This window comes from Phyllopteryx taeniolatus, chromosome 10 (assembly GCF_024500385.1).
Source record: "Phyllopteryx taeniolatus isolate TA_2022b chromosome 10, UOR_Ptae_1.2, whole genome shotgun sequence".
Classification (NCBI taxonomy): Eukaryota; Metazoa; Chordata; class Actinopteri; order Syngnathiformes; family Syngnathidae; genus Phyllopteryx; species Phyllopteryx taeniolatus.
Window position 1 is genome coordinate 29,427,214 of NC_084511.1, and position 16,186 is coordinate 29,443,399.

A 16,186-nucleotide genomic window follows, 5' to 3' on the forward strand; every position below is an offset into this window, starting at 1 on the left:
CCCCGCGGAGGAAACTCATTTCCGCCGCTCGTATCCGGGATCTCGTTCTTTCGGTCGCGACCCACAGCTCGCCACCGTAGGTGAGGGTATGAGGGCGTAAATAACCATATATTGAATTGATTTTGAACTATATATTTACTTGAATTTTCTTCATAAAAATCCACGATGCAATGAAACACAGCCATTAAAAATACTACAATTGGAAAAGGTCTGTCTTACCTCCCCTGCGGCCGCACGTCTGGCGTCGGGCAGCACCAGCGTGCCGGCGTGGCTGCCCGGGGCGCCGGCGGAAGCAACACTCATCCTGGGTCCGACTAACATGTAGCGTTTGTCTCCCGATCTGTACTGGATGCTGTGACACAGCGTGCCGTCGTAATGAGCGTCTTGGAGATATTTGGACGTGTACTCTGCGGATTTGGAGCAGCGCATGGCGATCAGCACCACCACGCTGATGACCAAAAGGAGCGAGACCGAGCCCAAAGTCAGCGCCAGATAAAAAGTCACCCGGTCCTCGCGCCCATCCTCTTCGGCCGCGCTTCCCGCGTGGTCGGAAGCCGCCAAAGCCTCTTTGGGCTCCGCCAGTTTGACGGTCACGGTAGCCGTCGCCGAGAGCGAAACGTCGCCGTTGTCTTTGACCAGCACGAGCAGTCGATGCTCGGCCTCGTCCGTCTCGGTGAACGGGCGAAGTGTTCTGATCTGGCCCGTATAGCGGTCCAGAGAAAAGAGAGCGCGCTCGCCGAGCGGCCGCAGCGAAAACAGCAACCAGCCGTTATATCCCGTATCGGCGTCGTAGGCTCGGACTTTAGTCACCGAGTCTCCCGCTTTGGCATTGCGGGGAATCTCCTCGGCGCCTCGGGCGGAACCGTTGGAGCTGAGCGGATACAGGATGACCGGAGCGTTGTCGTTCCGATCCAGAATGAACACCTTGACCGTCACGTTGCCGCTCAGCGGAGGACTTCCGCCGTCGGTGGCCGACACCTGGAACCGGAAGCTTTTCAGCGCCTCAAAGTCAAAACTCTTCAGCGCCGTCACTTCTCCGGTCTCCGGATGAATGTTGAGGAACGACGTTACTGCGCCGTCCTTGTCGGCTCGAACTATTTTGTATTGAATAACTGCATTTTCATTCACATCGTTATCGGTTGCCCTCAAGGAGAACACTGAAGCTCCGGCGATGTTGTTTTCGAACAGGTAAAAATGTAATGGACTTTGCTCAAAGTGTGGACTGTTGTCGTTCACATCGGATAACTCGATGTCGAATGTCCTAAAAGCAGATAAAGGAGGATCTCCACAATCTGTAGCTTTAATTGCTATTTCATAATGAGCAAGTTCCTCGCGGTCCAAAAAACCTTTCGTGACAACTGAATAAGTGTTCTCCTTGTAGGAAGGTTTCAATTCAAAAGGAACATCGTCGGTGATCTTTGAAACAATCTTTGCATTCATTCCGGAGTCCTTATCCACTACGCTAACGAGAGCGATAACTGTTCCAGGCTTGGAATCCTCTGGCACTTGATTCGTCAGTGATGTCACCTCTATGACTGGGGGATTATCATTGACATCTTTTATATTTACAACCACTCTGCACCTGCTTGTCAGTGGTGGTATTCCTTTGTCAGAGGCCTCCACTAACAGTTTATAGATTTGCGTTTCCTCAAAATCGACAGGACGCTTCAATTTAATTACGCCGCTTTTTGTATCGAGTTCAAATATTTCGTAAAGCCTTGGTGTTAGTGTTTTGCTGAAGCTAAATTCAATTTCGCCATTATTGCCTTCGTCCGGATCTGTTGCATTCACTGTTGCTACAAGTGCACCAGTTGGCACATTTTCATATATTTCAACGTTGTAAGTATCCTGCCTAAACATGGGACGGTTATCATTATTGTCAAGCACAATAATAGAAACATTAAGTGTGTCTGATCTTCGAGGTTTCCCCCCGTCAACTGCTGTCACATATAGCAGATGCTTGCTCTTCTGCTCTCTATCTAACGACCTTTTCAGGACCAAAAACGGTATTTTATCGTCGTCACTTTGAACAATATCTAATTCAAAATGTTCATTCGGCGTTAGTGTGTACGCGCGCACGGCGTTACTTCCAGCATCTGGATCACCGGCTGCGTGCAATTCGAATCGTGTTCCTGGAGACGAATGTTCAGCAATTTCAAAAATCTGCTTCTTTTCCGAAAATATGGGACGGTGGTCGTTGACATCGGTGATTTCCACCACCACATAATGCACCTCGAGAGGATTCTCAACCAGGATCTTCAGCTCCATTAAGCAGGCGCCGCTCCCGTGACAAAGCTCCTCTCGGTCAATTTTGCGTCGGACCTGCAAGGCGCCATCGTCCGCGTTCACCTGGAAATACGCGTCCGCGGATCCGGACACCACCCTGAAACGCCTGCCGCTCGGCGAGCTTCCGTCCAGGCCGAGATCTTTCGCCACGTTGCCCACAACACTTCCAGTCGCCATCTCCTCGGGAATAGAGTAGCGGAGCTCGGCCCGAGCCCGCTCCCCGAAAAACAACAACAGAGACCAACGCAGAAGAAAGCGCACAAAGCTCCTCGTCTTACGTCCTCGTTTTTCTTCCATTGTTGTTTAAAAATACAAAAAAAAGACGACAGCTTTAAAAAAAAACAAAAAGTAGAAACCCGAATGAGTCTGTCGAACGCCACCGCCGCGTCATGCGATGAGAAATCACACCGCGCTGCTTAGAATGCCGGAACAAATGAATGCGCCCTCTGCAGATTGCAGACAAAAGCCGAAAGGAGGGACAGCTTGCTCACGGCCTTTTTGGTGTCACAGCGACATCTAGAGGACACGACTACTATTGGAATTCTCCACCATCAAATCGATGCACAGCACTGCGTGACTTGATCCAAGGAAGCGAATGAAAGCCCAGAAGAAAATATGCCGAAAATGATGAGAAGCAATTTTTTTTTTTTTTGCGATTCAAATAAGAAAATGACTTCAAATGATTTCTACTCGTGGAGTGTAATGTCACGAAGTTCAGGAAAAATACTCGTTCCCTCAGTTCCTTGAGCAAAAAGAGTGAAGTTCGCATTTCAGCACCATGGAGAGCAGCAACGTCAAACCTCCATTTGACCCATGCGACCACAAATGCAATCTTTCAAACACTTTTTGGCATCCAGAGGACAATTAACACAATTGCCTCCAGACTGGTGTTGACAATTGTAAAACAATAACACCAATGATAATATTGATAATAATCCGTGTAGCGGCCAAGGCCCACAATGAGATAACATACCGATTTAGAGAAACGATGACATCTGACGATAAACGATGCTGATTTAATCTTCATCCAGCCACACGTCAATTCGGGCAATAAAAAAATGAATTTAGCTCATATCAAATATGCTGTGCAAAAATGGACACTGTGTGAACAGGAGTGTTTGTCAGATTCTTACCTCCCCTGCGGCCGCACGTCTGGCGTCGGGCAGCACCAGCGTGCCGGCGTGGCTGCCCGGGGCGCCGGCGGAAGCAACACTCATCCTGGGTCCGACTAACATGTAGCGTTTGTCTCCCGATCTGTACTGGATGCTGTGACACAGCGTGCCGTCGTAATGAGCGTCTTGGAGATATTTGGACGTGTACTCTGCGGGTTTGGAGCAGCGCATGGCGATCAGCACCACCACGGCGATGACCAAAAGCAGCGAGACCGAGCCCAAAGTCAGCGCCAGATAAAAAGTCACCCGGTCCTCGCGCCGGTCCGCTTCGGCCGCGCTTCCCGCGTGGTCGGAAGCCGCCAAAGCCTCTTTGGGCTCGGCCAGTTTGACGGTCACGGTAGCCGTCGCCGAGAGCGAAACGTCGCCGTTGTCTTTGACCAGTACGAGCAGTCGATGCTCGGCCTCGTCCGTCTCGGTGAACGGGCGAAGAGTTCTGATCTGGCCCGTATAGCGGTCCAAAGAAAAGAGAGCGCGCTCGCCGAGCGGCCGCAGCGAAAACAGCAACCAGCCGTTATATCCCGTATCGGCGTCGTAGGCTCGGACTTTAGTCACCGAGTCTCCCGCTTTGGCATTGCGGGGAATCTCCTCGGCGCCTCGGGCGGAACCGTTGGAGCTGAGTGGATACAGGATGACCGGAGCGTTGTCGTTCTGATCCAGAATGAACACCTTCACTGTCACGTTGCCGCTCAGCGGAGGACTTCCGCCGTCGGTGGCCGACACCTGGAACTGGAAGCTTTTCAGCGTCTCAAAGTCAAAACTCTTCAGCGCCGTCACTTCTCCGGTCTCCGGATTAATGTTGAGGAAAGATGCGATGTCATTTGCTTCCCCCCCTCTCGATATTTGATATGAAATGGCCGCGTTTTCCTCCATGTCTTTGTCCATTGCGCTCACGGAAAATACAGATTTTCCCGCCATGTTGTTTTCTAGAAGGTAAAACTCCAGCGGGTTGCGTTCAAAATGTGGACTGTTGTCATTTACGTCAGCCACTTGGACGTTGAGACTTTTGAATGCAGATAAGGGAGTTTCCCCACAATCAGTAGCTGTGATTAATAATTCATAATGTGACACGTCCTCTCTGTCCAAAAATGTTTTGGTGACGACCGAGTAGGTGTTCTCCTTGTAAGACGGTTTCAATTCAAACGGTACGTTCTTTGTTATTCGTGAAATAATTTTCGCATTCACACCCGAGTCTTTATCTGTTACACTAACGAGGGAAATCACTGTGCCAGGTTTGGAATCTTCAGACACTTGATTTGACAGTGACGTCACTTCTATTTGTGGAGCATTATCGTTGACATCTTTTATTTTGATTATAATTCGACACTCACCTGTCAGAGGAGGCGTCGCTTTGTCGGATGCGTCAATATTCAACTCGTACAGGTTATTTTCCTCGAAATCAATTTTTCCTCTCACGCGAATCTCTCCAGTGAATTCGTCCAATTCAAAAATGTCGTACACGTCTCGACTTAATGTTTCGGAAAAGATGTATTGAATTTCTCCGTTCGTGCCTTCATCTGCATCGGTTGCGTTCATTTGAAAGATCGATGTGCCGATTTCAATATTTTCTGCGATCGTCATTTCATAAATATCCTGGCTAAAAACCGGTCTGTTGTCATTACTGTCGAGGACAACAATGGAGACATTGAGGGCGCCGCAACGCGGAGGTTTACCTCCGTCCGCGGCTGTGACCAGCAGCGAATGTTTGTCCTTCTGTTCCCGGTCCAGAGATTTCTTCAGCACCAGAAACGGAACCTTCCCGGCGTCGCTCTGGCGGATATTGATGTCGAAATGATCATTTGGCGTCAAGGTGTACGCGCGGATGGAGTTGACGCCCGCGTCCGGATCCCGGGCCGCGTGCAGTTGAAATCTCCTCCCTGGCAAAGTGTGCTCGGCGATTTGGAACGTCTGCTCGGCTTCGGGGAAGCTCGGAGCGTGGTCGTTCGCGTCGACGATTTGGACCAGCGCGTAGTGGATTTCCAGCGGGTTTTCCACGAGAATTTTCAGCTCCACGAGACACGCGGCGCCGCCCTGGCACAGCTCCTCTCTGTCTATGTGGCGGGACACGTAGAGAGCCCCATTGTTGCGGTTCACCTCCAAAATAGCAGCCTCCTCGGATCCCGACACGACGCGGATCCGCCGATCGCCCAAGCCGCCGACGTCGAGCCCGAGATCCTTGGCGATGTTTCCCACCACCGTTCCGTCTTCAACCTCCTCGGGAACAGAGTACCTTATCTGAGCCCCAGCCTGCTCCGCAAACAAAACGACGAGCCACAAATACAATCCGAACCAGCGGCGTCCCTCTTCTCGCGTGTTTGTACCGCGCCCCATCGTCATCCCGAAGCAGGTCAAATGCTGCAAGTGGACGCTTCGCACGCGTTGGGACTCGCGCGATGCCCGCACGCGCCGCAGGATTGGATGCGCTCTGCTTGCTCTGCTCCGTTCAGACAAAAGACAAGTGAGAGGAGTGGCAACGCTGCTCGTGGTCCCGTGACGTCACAGTGACCCCGAGAGGTGGCAAGCGAGAGCTGAGTTTGACTGCGTCATCACTCTATTGACAAAAAAAAACCAAAAATAAGAGTCAACTTGTCACACGGGGCGGCTGAATCCGAACGATCCCTTGCAAACAACCCATTATCTTGAAGCAGTACGACATCAAAACTGCAATTCTATTCCTTTAGTGACGTGAGGCGAAAGTTTCTCATGAACGCAAATGCTTCCACGATTCAAAACCACTCGCAGAAAGCGTTAAAAACACCAAACACGCGCTTGCCAAAGCGCAACAATAGCCGTGAAACGCACAGCACGCGTGCCCGAATAACGCAGCATGACACGTCATATTCCGCGCGCGCGCACAAAAAACACGCTCACGCTATGATTTTCCTTCTGCATGGGCGCTAAAATGATGCTAGCGTGTGCAGTGCACAACTCACTAGGTTGATAAAAGAAAGAAAAGACAAAAATGAGTTTAGTAGACCCAAGAGAGTTGCTCTGCTTGAAATGCAATATAAGGCCACAGATCAGCAAAACAGAAACTGGTTGGAGTGCGAGGTAAGGTCTTGCAAAGCAAATGCAGCATACGGCATTGACCACTACATTGAAGTGCAATCGAACTTTCAAAGCAACAACAACCGCTGATACCCAAGCATTTCTGATCAAAAGTTTCCCGCGCAACAGCGATATATTTCTTGACAGTGCTCACTTTAGACACATCAAAAAATGCTGCGGTATCGTTAACGCGTCAAATTCGATGCATGCGATGAGATTTATATGGCAGGGGCACAAAAACGATACTTCGGAAGCATGTGCATTATAGCGTTCGCTGTGGTGCTTCCAAAAATATACTATTTTTCTTTTTTTAAGCCAGTTTGACCTGCAGTATTTATGCCATTGATTTGATAGTAAAAAAAAAAAAAAGGGCCTTAGACAGTGAAAATGTGTAATAGTCTTGCGAGGCACATTTAATGTTTTACAAGATAGACTTGGCCGTGTAGGTGGGTTTTGTCAAACGTACGTGAGGCCGTTCTACACAGCGGCCATCGAATCGGTCCCGTGTTCTGCCGTCACAGTCTGGTTTGGTGCTGCGACAAAAAAAAAGGAGAAAGCCCGACTGCGACGGACAATCAAAACTGCCGAAAGGATTGTGGGTACCCCCCCCTACCTACCCTACCCGCCCTTGAGGACTTGCACGCTGCCAGAACTAAGACAAGAGCGTGCAAAATCCCCTCGGACCCTCCGCATCCGGGTCACCGGCTCTTCTAGCTCCCTTCCCTCAGGTCGGCGCTACCGATCAATGCAAACTAGAACTCGCAGACATTCCAACAGCCTCTTCTCTCTTGCCGTCAACTTTTTAAACAGCTAACCTACAATTCCATTGCAACATGCTGCCATTTTTTTTTTTTTGACTTGAGTTCGTTGTCACATTTCTGTGGGGCCGATTATGTATTACTCGTGCACTCGCTGTAGTCGTCTCGCCACGCCGCACTATTTGCACATCTGTTGTTGACCAATACTGGCCACTCATGCGCCTGAGTAGCATCTGCACCATTTGCACAATCGACATTGTCCCAGATGATCGCGCTATTGCAATGTTAGTACTTCAAACTGCTCTAAGTGCGAGAGGACTCTGCATCTTTTTGCACAATTGTCAAAAAAAAAAAAAAGAATGTACCTGCATTACCAGACGACTAGCAACCCTTTATTGCTCAGTGACTGTTTTTTTTTGTTTTGTTTTTTGTCAATGTCTTTCTGTCTCCAAAGTGTTGTCTGTCAATGGAGTGTCTGTTGTCGTACTCGAGCGGCTCCAACTACCCGAGACAAATTCCTTGTGTGTTTTTTGGACATACTTGGCAAATAAAGATGATTCTGATTCTGATATGTAAAACAACAGGGAACACGTGAACCAACGACAAAGTCAAGAAATGAGCCAAAGTCCGAGTCACTATTGCTCTCGTTTCGTACAAATAGAATCAGTGACCACTGGCAGGACTTCAGCACCAAAGCATCTCAGAGCTTAACTGCAACACCCGGCCCGAGGGAATTCTATCTGTAAGGCCACCAAAAGTTCAACGTGATAACCAGGACCAGAATTTCACATCATTGACAAGTGTGACAATATGTGGAGAAATGGTTCAAATCAAGCAACATTTGATTTTGAACGTGGCCTCTATTTTTTCTGATTCATTAAAAAAAAAAAAAGACATAGTAGATTAATGATTCTTACCTCCCCTGCGGCCGCACGTGCGGCGTCGGGCAGCACCAGCGTGCCGGCGTGGCTGCCCGGGGCGCCGGCGGAAGCAACACTCATTCTGGGTCCGACTAACATGTAGCGTTTGTCTCCCGATCTGTACTGGATGCTGTGACACAGCGTGCCGTCGTAATGAGCGTCTTGGAGATATTTGGACGTGTACTCTGCGGATTTGGAGCAGCGCATGGCGATCAGCACCACCACGGCGATGACCAAAAGCAGCGAGACCGAGCCCAAAGTCAGCGCCAGATAAAAAGTCACCCGGTCCTCGCGCCGGTCCTCTTCGGCCGCGCTTCCCGCGTGGTCGGAAGCCGCCAAAGCCTCTTTGGGCTCGGCCAGTTTGACGGTCACGGTAGCCGTCGCCGAGAGCGAAACGTCGCCGTTGTCTTTGACCAGTACGAGCAGTCGATGCTCGGCCTCGTCCGTCTCGGTGAACGGGCGAAGTGTTCTGATCTGGCCCGTATAGCGGTCCAGAGAAAAGAGAGCGCGCTCGCCGAGCGGCCGCAGCGAAAACAGCAACCAGCCGTTATATCCCGTATCGGCGTCGTAGGCTCGGACTTTAGTCACCGAGTCTCCCGCTTTGGCATTGCGGGGAATCTCCTCGGCGCCTCGGGCGGAACCGTTGGAGCTGAGCGGATACAGGATGACCGGAGCGTTGTCGTTCCGATCCAGAATGAACACCTTGACCGTCACGTTGCCGCTCAGCGGAGGACTTCCGCCGTCGGTGGCCGACACCTGGAACTGGAAGCTTTTCAGCGCCTCAAAGTCAAAACTCTTCAGCGCCGTCACTTCTCCAGTCTCCGGATTAATGTTGAGGAAAGATGCGATGTCAGTATGACCGCCCTGCCGGACAATACTATAGGACACTGCGGCGTTGTCGTCGGTGTCTTTGTCAAAGGCGTTCACTGAAAAGACTGACGCGCCAGGTTTGTTGTTTTCTGTCAAATAGAACTCGAAGGGATTTTGTGGGAATTCTGGGACGTTATCGTTGACATCCGTGACTTGGACGTTCAGAGTTTTCAATGTGGAAAGAGGAGGTTCACCGCAGTCAGTCGCTGTTATCGAAATGTCATAACTTGATGTGGTTTCTCTGTCTAACGTGTCTTTCGTCACTAAGGAATACATATTTTCCTTGAAAGACGGCTTTAATTCAAGCGGTAGGTTTGGCGCGAGACTGCAGATGACTTTCCCGTTGGGGCCCGAATCCACATCGGTGACGCTGACGAGAGCAATCACAGTTCCGTGCTTGGCATCTTCCGGGACCGCGCCGGCGATGGACGTCACCTCGATCTCGGGTTTATTGTCGTTGACGTCTCCGACCTTGACGATGACTCTGCAGTCTGTCGTCATGGGAGGCCGACCTTTGTCCGAGGCCTGCACATCCAACTTGAAAACAGGAGTCGTTTCGAAATCAATTTGCCCTTCAACTCGAATTTCTCCCAGTTTTTTGTCCAGACTAAAAAGACGCAACACGTCCGCGTTGGTGTCGCCCCCAAATTCGTACTCCACCTCCCCGTTCGCTCCCTCATCCGGGTCAGTGGCTTGCACTTTTATGACAGAGGTGCCGTATGCGGCATTTTCTTGCAATTCAACTGAATATCCCTCCTTGGAGAAAATGGGTCGATTATCATTATTATCTAAAACCCGTATGGTCACATTCATTTTTGCGGATTTTGAAGGTGTTCCTCCATCGATGGCAGACAAAATCAGACTGTGGTTAATTTTCTCTTCCCTGTCGAGCTGCTTTTGCAACACTAAAAATGGAATTTTGTCATCATCTCTCTCCCGAATTTCCAGTTGAAAATGTTCATTGTGACTCAGTTTATAACGCTGGATGGAATTGATTCCAATATCCGGGTCCCTTGCGCCTGGCAATTGAAACCGTGCACCTGATAAAGTACTCTCCGCTATCTCGAGAATCTTGCCCTTCTCCGCAAAACCCGGCGCGTGGTCGTTGGCGTCTGTCACTTCCACGGACACGTAGTGGATCTCCAGCGGGTTCTCCACCACAATTTTCAGATCCATCACACACACGGCGTTCCTGTCGCACAAGTGCTCGCGATCGAGGTGTTTGCGCACGAGCAGGAGCCCGTTGTTCGGGTTTACCTCAAACAGCGCGTCCTGTGCGCCGGACACGATGCGAAACCTCCTGCTCGTCAAAGTGCCCGCGTCCAGGCCCAGATCCTTCGCAACGTTCCCAACAACAGAACCGACCTTAACCTCTTCCGGGGTGGAATATTTCAGCTGGGCTGCAATCAGCTCGCAGGAACAAAGCAGGAGGGAAAAAAGCACAGGGCGCGTCCAGTACATATTTATCCGTCTTCCTGCTTGATCTCCGTTCGAGTAACAATTTAAAACGCCATCGCCGGATCGCACTGAATATTTTCTACTCTTTTCCCGTGGTTGGAAATCAAGCAACACGCTCGGACAGAAAAAAATCGACCCGTCCGAACGCGAGCTGTTGTGTTCTTTGTCGTCCTGACGCACTGACGCTCTGAAGAAGGAAAACCTTCACGCGTCATCCGCGTTATAACACTGACACCTAGTGGACAATCGTGTTCAACGTAATCACCAGGAAGTACACTGCAACATACTGAAAGGCCTTTCTAGTATTTTGAGCCTCTGCCGTGCAATGAAGTGACCCGACGTTAAAAGAATATATCTCAGTGCACGTCCGCCACTGCAAACATTATGAATTGATCACTTGTGTGAGCGTCTGCGTAAAAGCCGATTGTTCTCTTCCACGCCTGATCGCAAAAGCCCTTCGATTGGACAGGTAAAGTCCGTTGAACACGAGTGGATAACGATGGCAAATCTACTTTTTCGTTGCGGATGAGAACGACAGCAGATTGTTCGGAACCAGCTACAGCACAGGTGTCAAGCCCGAGGCCCGGAGGCCAGATCTGGCCCGCCGCAACATTTTACGTGGCCCGCGAACGCAAATCGTGTGTCGACTTCGTGACTCTTGCTCACATCTGTGGCAAAACTTCCAATATCTCAAAAATGAGAACGAGGAGCTATTGCAAGCATTTTCGTTTCACAGCAACTTGAACAACAGTCGACCAAACGATTATCCTGGACTTCTGAGTTCATACATTTCATACACGTTCAGCACCATAGACAGCAACATTTCCTCCGAGGACTTCACACAACGAACTGCCCGACGACGGAAAACCGAGTTTCAAGTCCAAAACAATTCGACCAAGTATGGTTACCGCAGGCAGATATTTTTGTATGTCATACTGAAGCAGTCCGCCCACATTTGTGTTCTCTGTTTACGAATGATCTCCATTAAATCATGTTTTAAAAAATAAACCAAAAAAACTATGAGGTGGGACTTGTAATGTATTTTCCAAATGTGTCGGAGAACATAGATGTTTTATAAGTTCAAGTCAACGCGGTCGCCCGGGACCGGGGTGGAACGAGACTGATGTGACCTTTGAACACGGCTTGAAGCGTTCAAAATCGCGAGAAGGTCAAGCCAAATCTCAACGCTATTTTCGACAGCTGCTTTATATCTGTTGGGTTCACGTTAGATTGTAGATGTACCTAATGACGTGTCTGTTCAGTTGAGAGCAAAAGAGTTAAGGTCAACATAGATGTCAAGTATAGCTTCTGTCATATGTAAAACACGTGAGCCAAAGTCCGAGTCACTATTGCTCTCGTTTCGTACAAATAGAATCAGTGACCACTGGCAGGACTTCAGCACCAAAGCATCTCAGAGCTTAACTGCAACACCCGGCCCGAGGGAATTCTATCTGTAAGGCCGCCAAAACTTCAACGTGATAACCAGGACCAGAATTTCACATCATTGACAAGTGTGACAATATGTGGAGAAATGGTTCAAATCAAGCAACATTTGATTTTGAACGTGGCCTCTATTTTTTCTGATTCATTAAAAAAAAAAAAGACATAGTAGATTAATGATTCTTACCTCCCCTGCGGCCGCACGTCTGGCGTCGGGCAGAACCAGCGTGCCGGCGTGGCTGCCCGGGGCGCCGGCGGAAGCAACACTCATCCTGGGTCCGACTAACATGTAGCGTTTGTCTCCCGATCTGTACTGGATGCTGTGACACAGCGTGCCGTCGTAATGAGCGTCTTGGAGATATTTGGACGTGTACTCTGCGGGTTTGGAGCAGCGCATGGCGATCAGCACCACCACGGCGATGACCAAAAGCAGCGAGACCGAGCCCAAAGTCAGCGCCAGATAAAAAGTCACCCGGTCCTCGCGCCGGTCCGCTTCGGCCGCGCTTCCCGCGTGGTCGGAAGCCGCCAAAGCCTCTTTGGGCTCGGCCAGTTTGACGGTCACGGTAGCCGTCGCCGAGAGCGAAACGTCGCCGTTGTCTTTGACCAGTACGAGCAGTCGATGCTCGGCCTCGTCCGTCTCGGTGAACGGGCGAAGTGTTCTGATCTGGCCCGTATAGCGGTCCAGAGAAAAGAGAGCGCGCTCGCCGAGCGGCCGCAGCGAAAACAGCAACCAGCCGTTATATCCCGTATCGGCGTCGTAGGCTCGGACTTTAGTCACCGAGTCTCCCGCTTTGGCATTGCGGGGAATCTCCTCGGCGCCTCGGGCGGAACCGTTGGAGCTGAGCGGATACAGGATGACCGGAGCGTTGTCGTTCCGATCCAGAATGAACACCTTGACCGTCACGTTGCCGCTCAGCGGAGGACTTCCGCCGTCGGTGGCCGACACCTGGAACTGGAAGCTTTTCAGCGCCTCAAAGTCAAAACTCTTCAGCGCCGTCACTTCTCCGGTCTCCGGATTAATGTTGAGGAAAGATGCGATGTCATTCAGACGTCTCTCTCCCACGATACGATAGGAAATAGCAGCGTTGTCGTTTATATCTTTGTCCGATGCACTGATGGAGAAAATGGAACTCCCGGCCGCATTGTTCTCTGTTAAATAAAACTCAAGGGGGTTCTTTTCAAAGTGCGGACTGTTATCATTCACATCTGAGATCTGAATATTGAGCGATTTTACATTCGATAAAGGAGGTTCACCACAGTCGCTGGCCTTGATTTCAATTTCATACTGAGAGACCTCCTCCCTGTCCAAATATTCTTTCGTCACCACCGAAAATATGTTTTCTTTGTAGGATGGCTTCAATTCAAAAGGGACGTCGTTGGTTATGGTGGAGATCATTTTGCCATTCACACCCGAGTCTCTATCCTTCACGCTGATGAGGGAAATAACTGTGCCAGGTTTGGAGTCTTCTGCCACCGTATTTGACAGGGAAGTCACTTCTATTTCTGGAACATGATCATTCATGTCTCTTATCTTGATAATGACTCTGCACTCACCTGTCATCGCAGGTGTTCCTCTGTCGGAGGCCTCGATGTCGAGTTTAAATATATCATCTTCTTCATAGTCTACGTGTCCTTTTATTCTTACAATCCCAGTCAATCTCTCCATTTCAAAAACAGCGTATACACTTTTCTTCAAAGCCTTTGCGAGACTATATTCGATTTCTCCGTTCACCCCTTCATCCGGGTCTGTACCATTCATTTGAAATATTGAAGTACCTATCGGGATATTTTCCGCGATTGTAATTTGGTAAATGTCTTGACTGAACGTTGGTCTGTTGTCATTGATGTCGAGCACAACAACGGACACGTTCAGCGTCCCCGATCGTGGGGGTTTTCCTCCATCCAGCGCTGTGACCCGCAGCGAGTGTTTTGCCTTTTGTTCCCGGTCCAGAGATTTCTTCAGCACCAAAAAAGGAATTTTCTCCTCATCGCTCTGGCGAACATCGACTTCAAAATGCTCGTTTGACGTCAGCGTGTAGGCGCGGATGGAGTTCATCCCCGCGTCGGGATCGTGTGCCGCATGCAGCTTGAATCGTTTACCGGGCAACGTGTGCTCGGCTATTTCAAACTTTTGCTCTTTTTCTATAAAAACAGGCGCGTGATCGTTGACGTCTGTGATTTCTATCATGACATAATGTATTTCCAAAGGGTTCTCCACAATGACTTTGAGCTCAAAGAGGCAGGCGCCGCCGCCCTGACACGAATCATCTCTGTCGATCCCCTTGTTCACGTACAGCACCCCGTTCTGCCGGTTTACCTCGAAAAAGGCCTCCTTCGATTCGGAAACCACTCGGAAGCGGCGATCGACCAGAGAGCCCACGTCAAGACCCAAATCCTTTGCAAGATTCCCAACAACGGTTCCATCTTTAACCTCCTCGGGGGTGGAGTAGCGAATCTCTGCCAAAGCCCGTTTCCCCAGCAGCAGCAGAAGCAGAGCGAAACGAAAAAGAACGCAGGCCGGCATCTCTCGACGGCAACATGCAGACACACAAATCCGATTTCGGTGTTGAAATCCAAGTCGTGTGCGTGTCGAATTATGGGATGCTGCTGCTGCAGCAGCACAACGTATCGCTGACGAGCGCCAGTCCAAATGCCGCCCGAGATTTTGTCAGGCTCAAACAAAAGATGCACATGGGAGGAACATTATGGCCTCGGTTTCTAATGCAACACTGACACCCACAGGTGCAAAATACCGACTGCGGGCTGCGTGGGAGCCCGAAGCAATTTCGCCATTTAAATACAAATCTATGACTTCAAATGTAAAAAAAAAAAAAAAGAGAGAGAGAGAGAAATTGTTCTGTGACGACAATTATGTCAAATTTCACATACCCGTCCCAGTCAGTCACGAATTGTATTCAACACGTGCTGAATGAAAAACAACATTGGTAATAGACAACAATACGCCGCTTTCTCGTACTGAGAGAATAGACTACATTCCCCATGATGCACCTTGATCAACTGCGCAATCAGGACAGTCTGGAGCTTTGGCGAGCTCTTCTCGGAGGCCAGAAAAGCCATTAGCAAGAGCAGTTTTCAAGATGTGGATGGAAACAATGGAGGGAAGGCCCAAAATGTCCAAAAAAAAAAAAAAAAAAAGTAGTTTTGGGCACTCTGTGATATCATTCTTGAGAAAGGGGAAGGGTTTATTTACAGCCAAAACAATTGGAAACGTGTGCCAAAAAAACAAAACAACAACAACCTTTAAGACAAAATGAATGTATTTGCATTCTCAGCAAGATATGTTAGCTAAATATGATGACGACGATTCCATATGTCGTTGTAAATAGAATACAAATGTATTTATTCCCAACAAGGCCACTCGGGGCAATTGGGAAGGCGCTCGATCGGCCGACAAGAAAACCAATTTGAACACTTGATGAAGTCCTCTTAAAAACGCCGAGAACAGACGAACGGGTGAGATGACTCGAAAACCAGCTCGTAACTGGGAAAAATATGGCACACAAAAAAAAATCCAAAACAAATCATTGAAATTGAAAACTTGGCTTTGAAATAAAGATGTAAAAGCTTGAGCTTTCAAACATTTGAACGAGCAAAGGTGAGCGGCACTATAATCTCCGCTCTCCTACTAGCAATGAACACGTCTTATGAACAAGGCAACCGTGTGTTATGATTTCAGAATCCGGTATATGTGCAGACCACTTCCGCATTCGCCCAACCAGGTGCAAGCACTTCTATGTCTTTTTTTTAAACACAAGATGTCGCCACAGAGCCACCAACGATGACAATAGACGGTGTTTCGGCTTCGTTCGTGTTCACATATAGGACGTCATAGCCACAAAAGTAAAGGTTTTCTGGGTATGGATTTAACTGTAGGCGAAAGGAACCAGGCAAAAAAAATTCACGAGCATAGAAGACACAGGAAGTCAGCTATGCTGTGTTGTGTGTTAGTCACGTGATGTTACAGATGTGGCGGATGAGCCTTCATTGCTGGAAACATCACAAACTGTTTTCATAACAGACAAACCAAAAACTTGAACAACTACACAATCAACATATCTCGAAATACTCAAATCAATCAAAGCACTGAAATTGTAAAGATACTGGAAACTGTTTCTGTCTTACCTCGCCTTCAGCCACACGTCTGGCGTCCGGCAGCACCAGCGTGTTGGCGTGGCTGCCCGGGGCGCCGGCGGAAGCAACACTCATTCTGGGTCCG

General features: G+C 49.3%; 5 protein-coding genes across 19 annotated transcripts in view; 1 reads left to right on the plus strand and 4 right to left on the minus strand.

Moving 5' to 3' along the window:
* The window catches only part of LOC133484589 (protocadherin alpha-C2-like), a 285,315-nt gene that overhangs the window by 110,000 nt on the left and 159,129 nt on the right, over positions 1–16,186 (plus strand). The window lies entirely within an intron of this gene.
* On the minus strand, positions 151–2,805 carry LOC133485190 (protocadherin alpha-7-like). Its single transcript, XM_061788604.1, has one exon. The coding sequence runs from the start codon at positions 2,581–2,583 to the stop codon at positions 151–153; it is 2,433 nt and encodes an 810-aa protein (XP_061644588.1). The 5' UTR covers positions 2,584–2,805.
* LOC133484736 (protocadherin alpha-13-like) lies at positions 3,408–5,900 on the minus strand. Its single transcript, XM_061787749.1, has one exon. The coding sequence runs from the start codon at positions 5,790–5,792 to the stop codon at positions 3,408–3,410; it is 2,385 nt and encodes a 794-aa protein (XP_061643733.1). The 5' UTR covers positions 5,793–5,900.
* LOC133485191 (protocadherin alpha-8-like) lies at positions 6,981–11,015 on the minus strand. Its single transcript, XM_061788605.1, has 2 exons — positions 8,157–11,015; positions 6,981–7,036 (listed from the first exon to the last, which is right to left on the minus strand). The coding sequence occupies exons 1-2, from the start codon at positions 10,510–10,512 to the stop codon at positions 6,981–6,983; spliced, it is 2,412 nt and encodes an 803-aa protein (XP_061644589.1). The 5' UTR covers positions 10,513–11,015.
* On the minus strand, positions 11,245–14,681 carry LOC133484732 (protocadherin alpha-8-like). The gene has a single exon (XM_061787741.1). It carries the CDS (start codon positions 14,471–14,473, stop codon positions 12,098–12,100), a length of 2,376 nt encoding a protein of 791 aa, XP_061643725.1. The 5' UTR covers positions 14,474–14,681; the 3' UTR covers positions 11,245–12,097.

Excerpts from the sequence above, each read along its gene's own strand:
- LOC133485190 (XM_061788604.1), bottom strand. The coding sequence starts at position 2,583 with ATGGAAGAAAAACGAGGACGTAAGACGAGGAGCTTTGTGCGCTTTCTT.
- LOC133484736 (XM_061787749.1), bottom strand. The coding sequence starts at position 5,792 with ATGACGATGGGGCGCGGTACAAACACGCGAGAAGAGGGACGCCGCTGG.
- LOC133485191 (XM_061788605.1), bottom strand. The coding sequence starts at position 10,512 with ATGTACTGGACGCGCCCTGTGCTTTTTTCCCTCCTGCTTTGTTCCTGC. Across the intron at positions 7,037-8,156 it reads AAGAATCATTAATCTACTAT|CACCAAACCAGACTGTGACG; the intron begins GTCTTTTTTTTT and ends TTTTTGTCGCAG.
- LOC133484732 (XM_061787741.1), bottom strand. The coding sequence starts at position 14,473 with ATGCCGGCCTGCGTTCTTTTTCGTTTCGCTCTGCTTCTGCTGCTGCTG.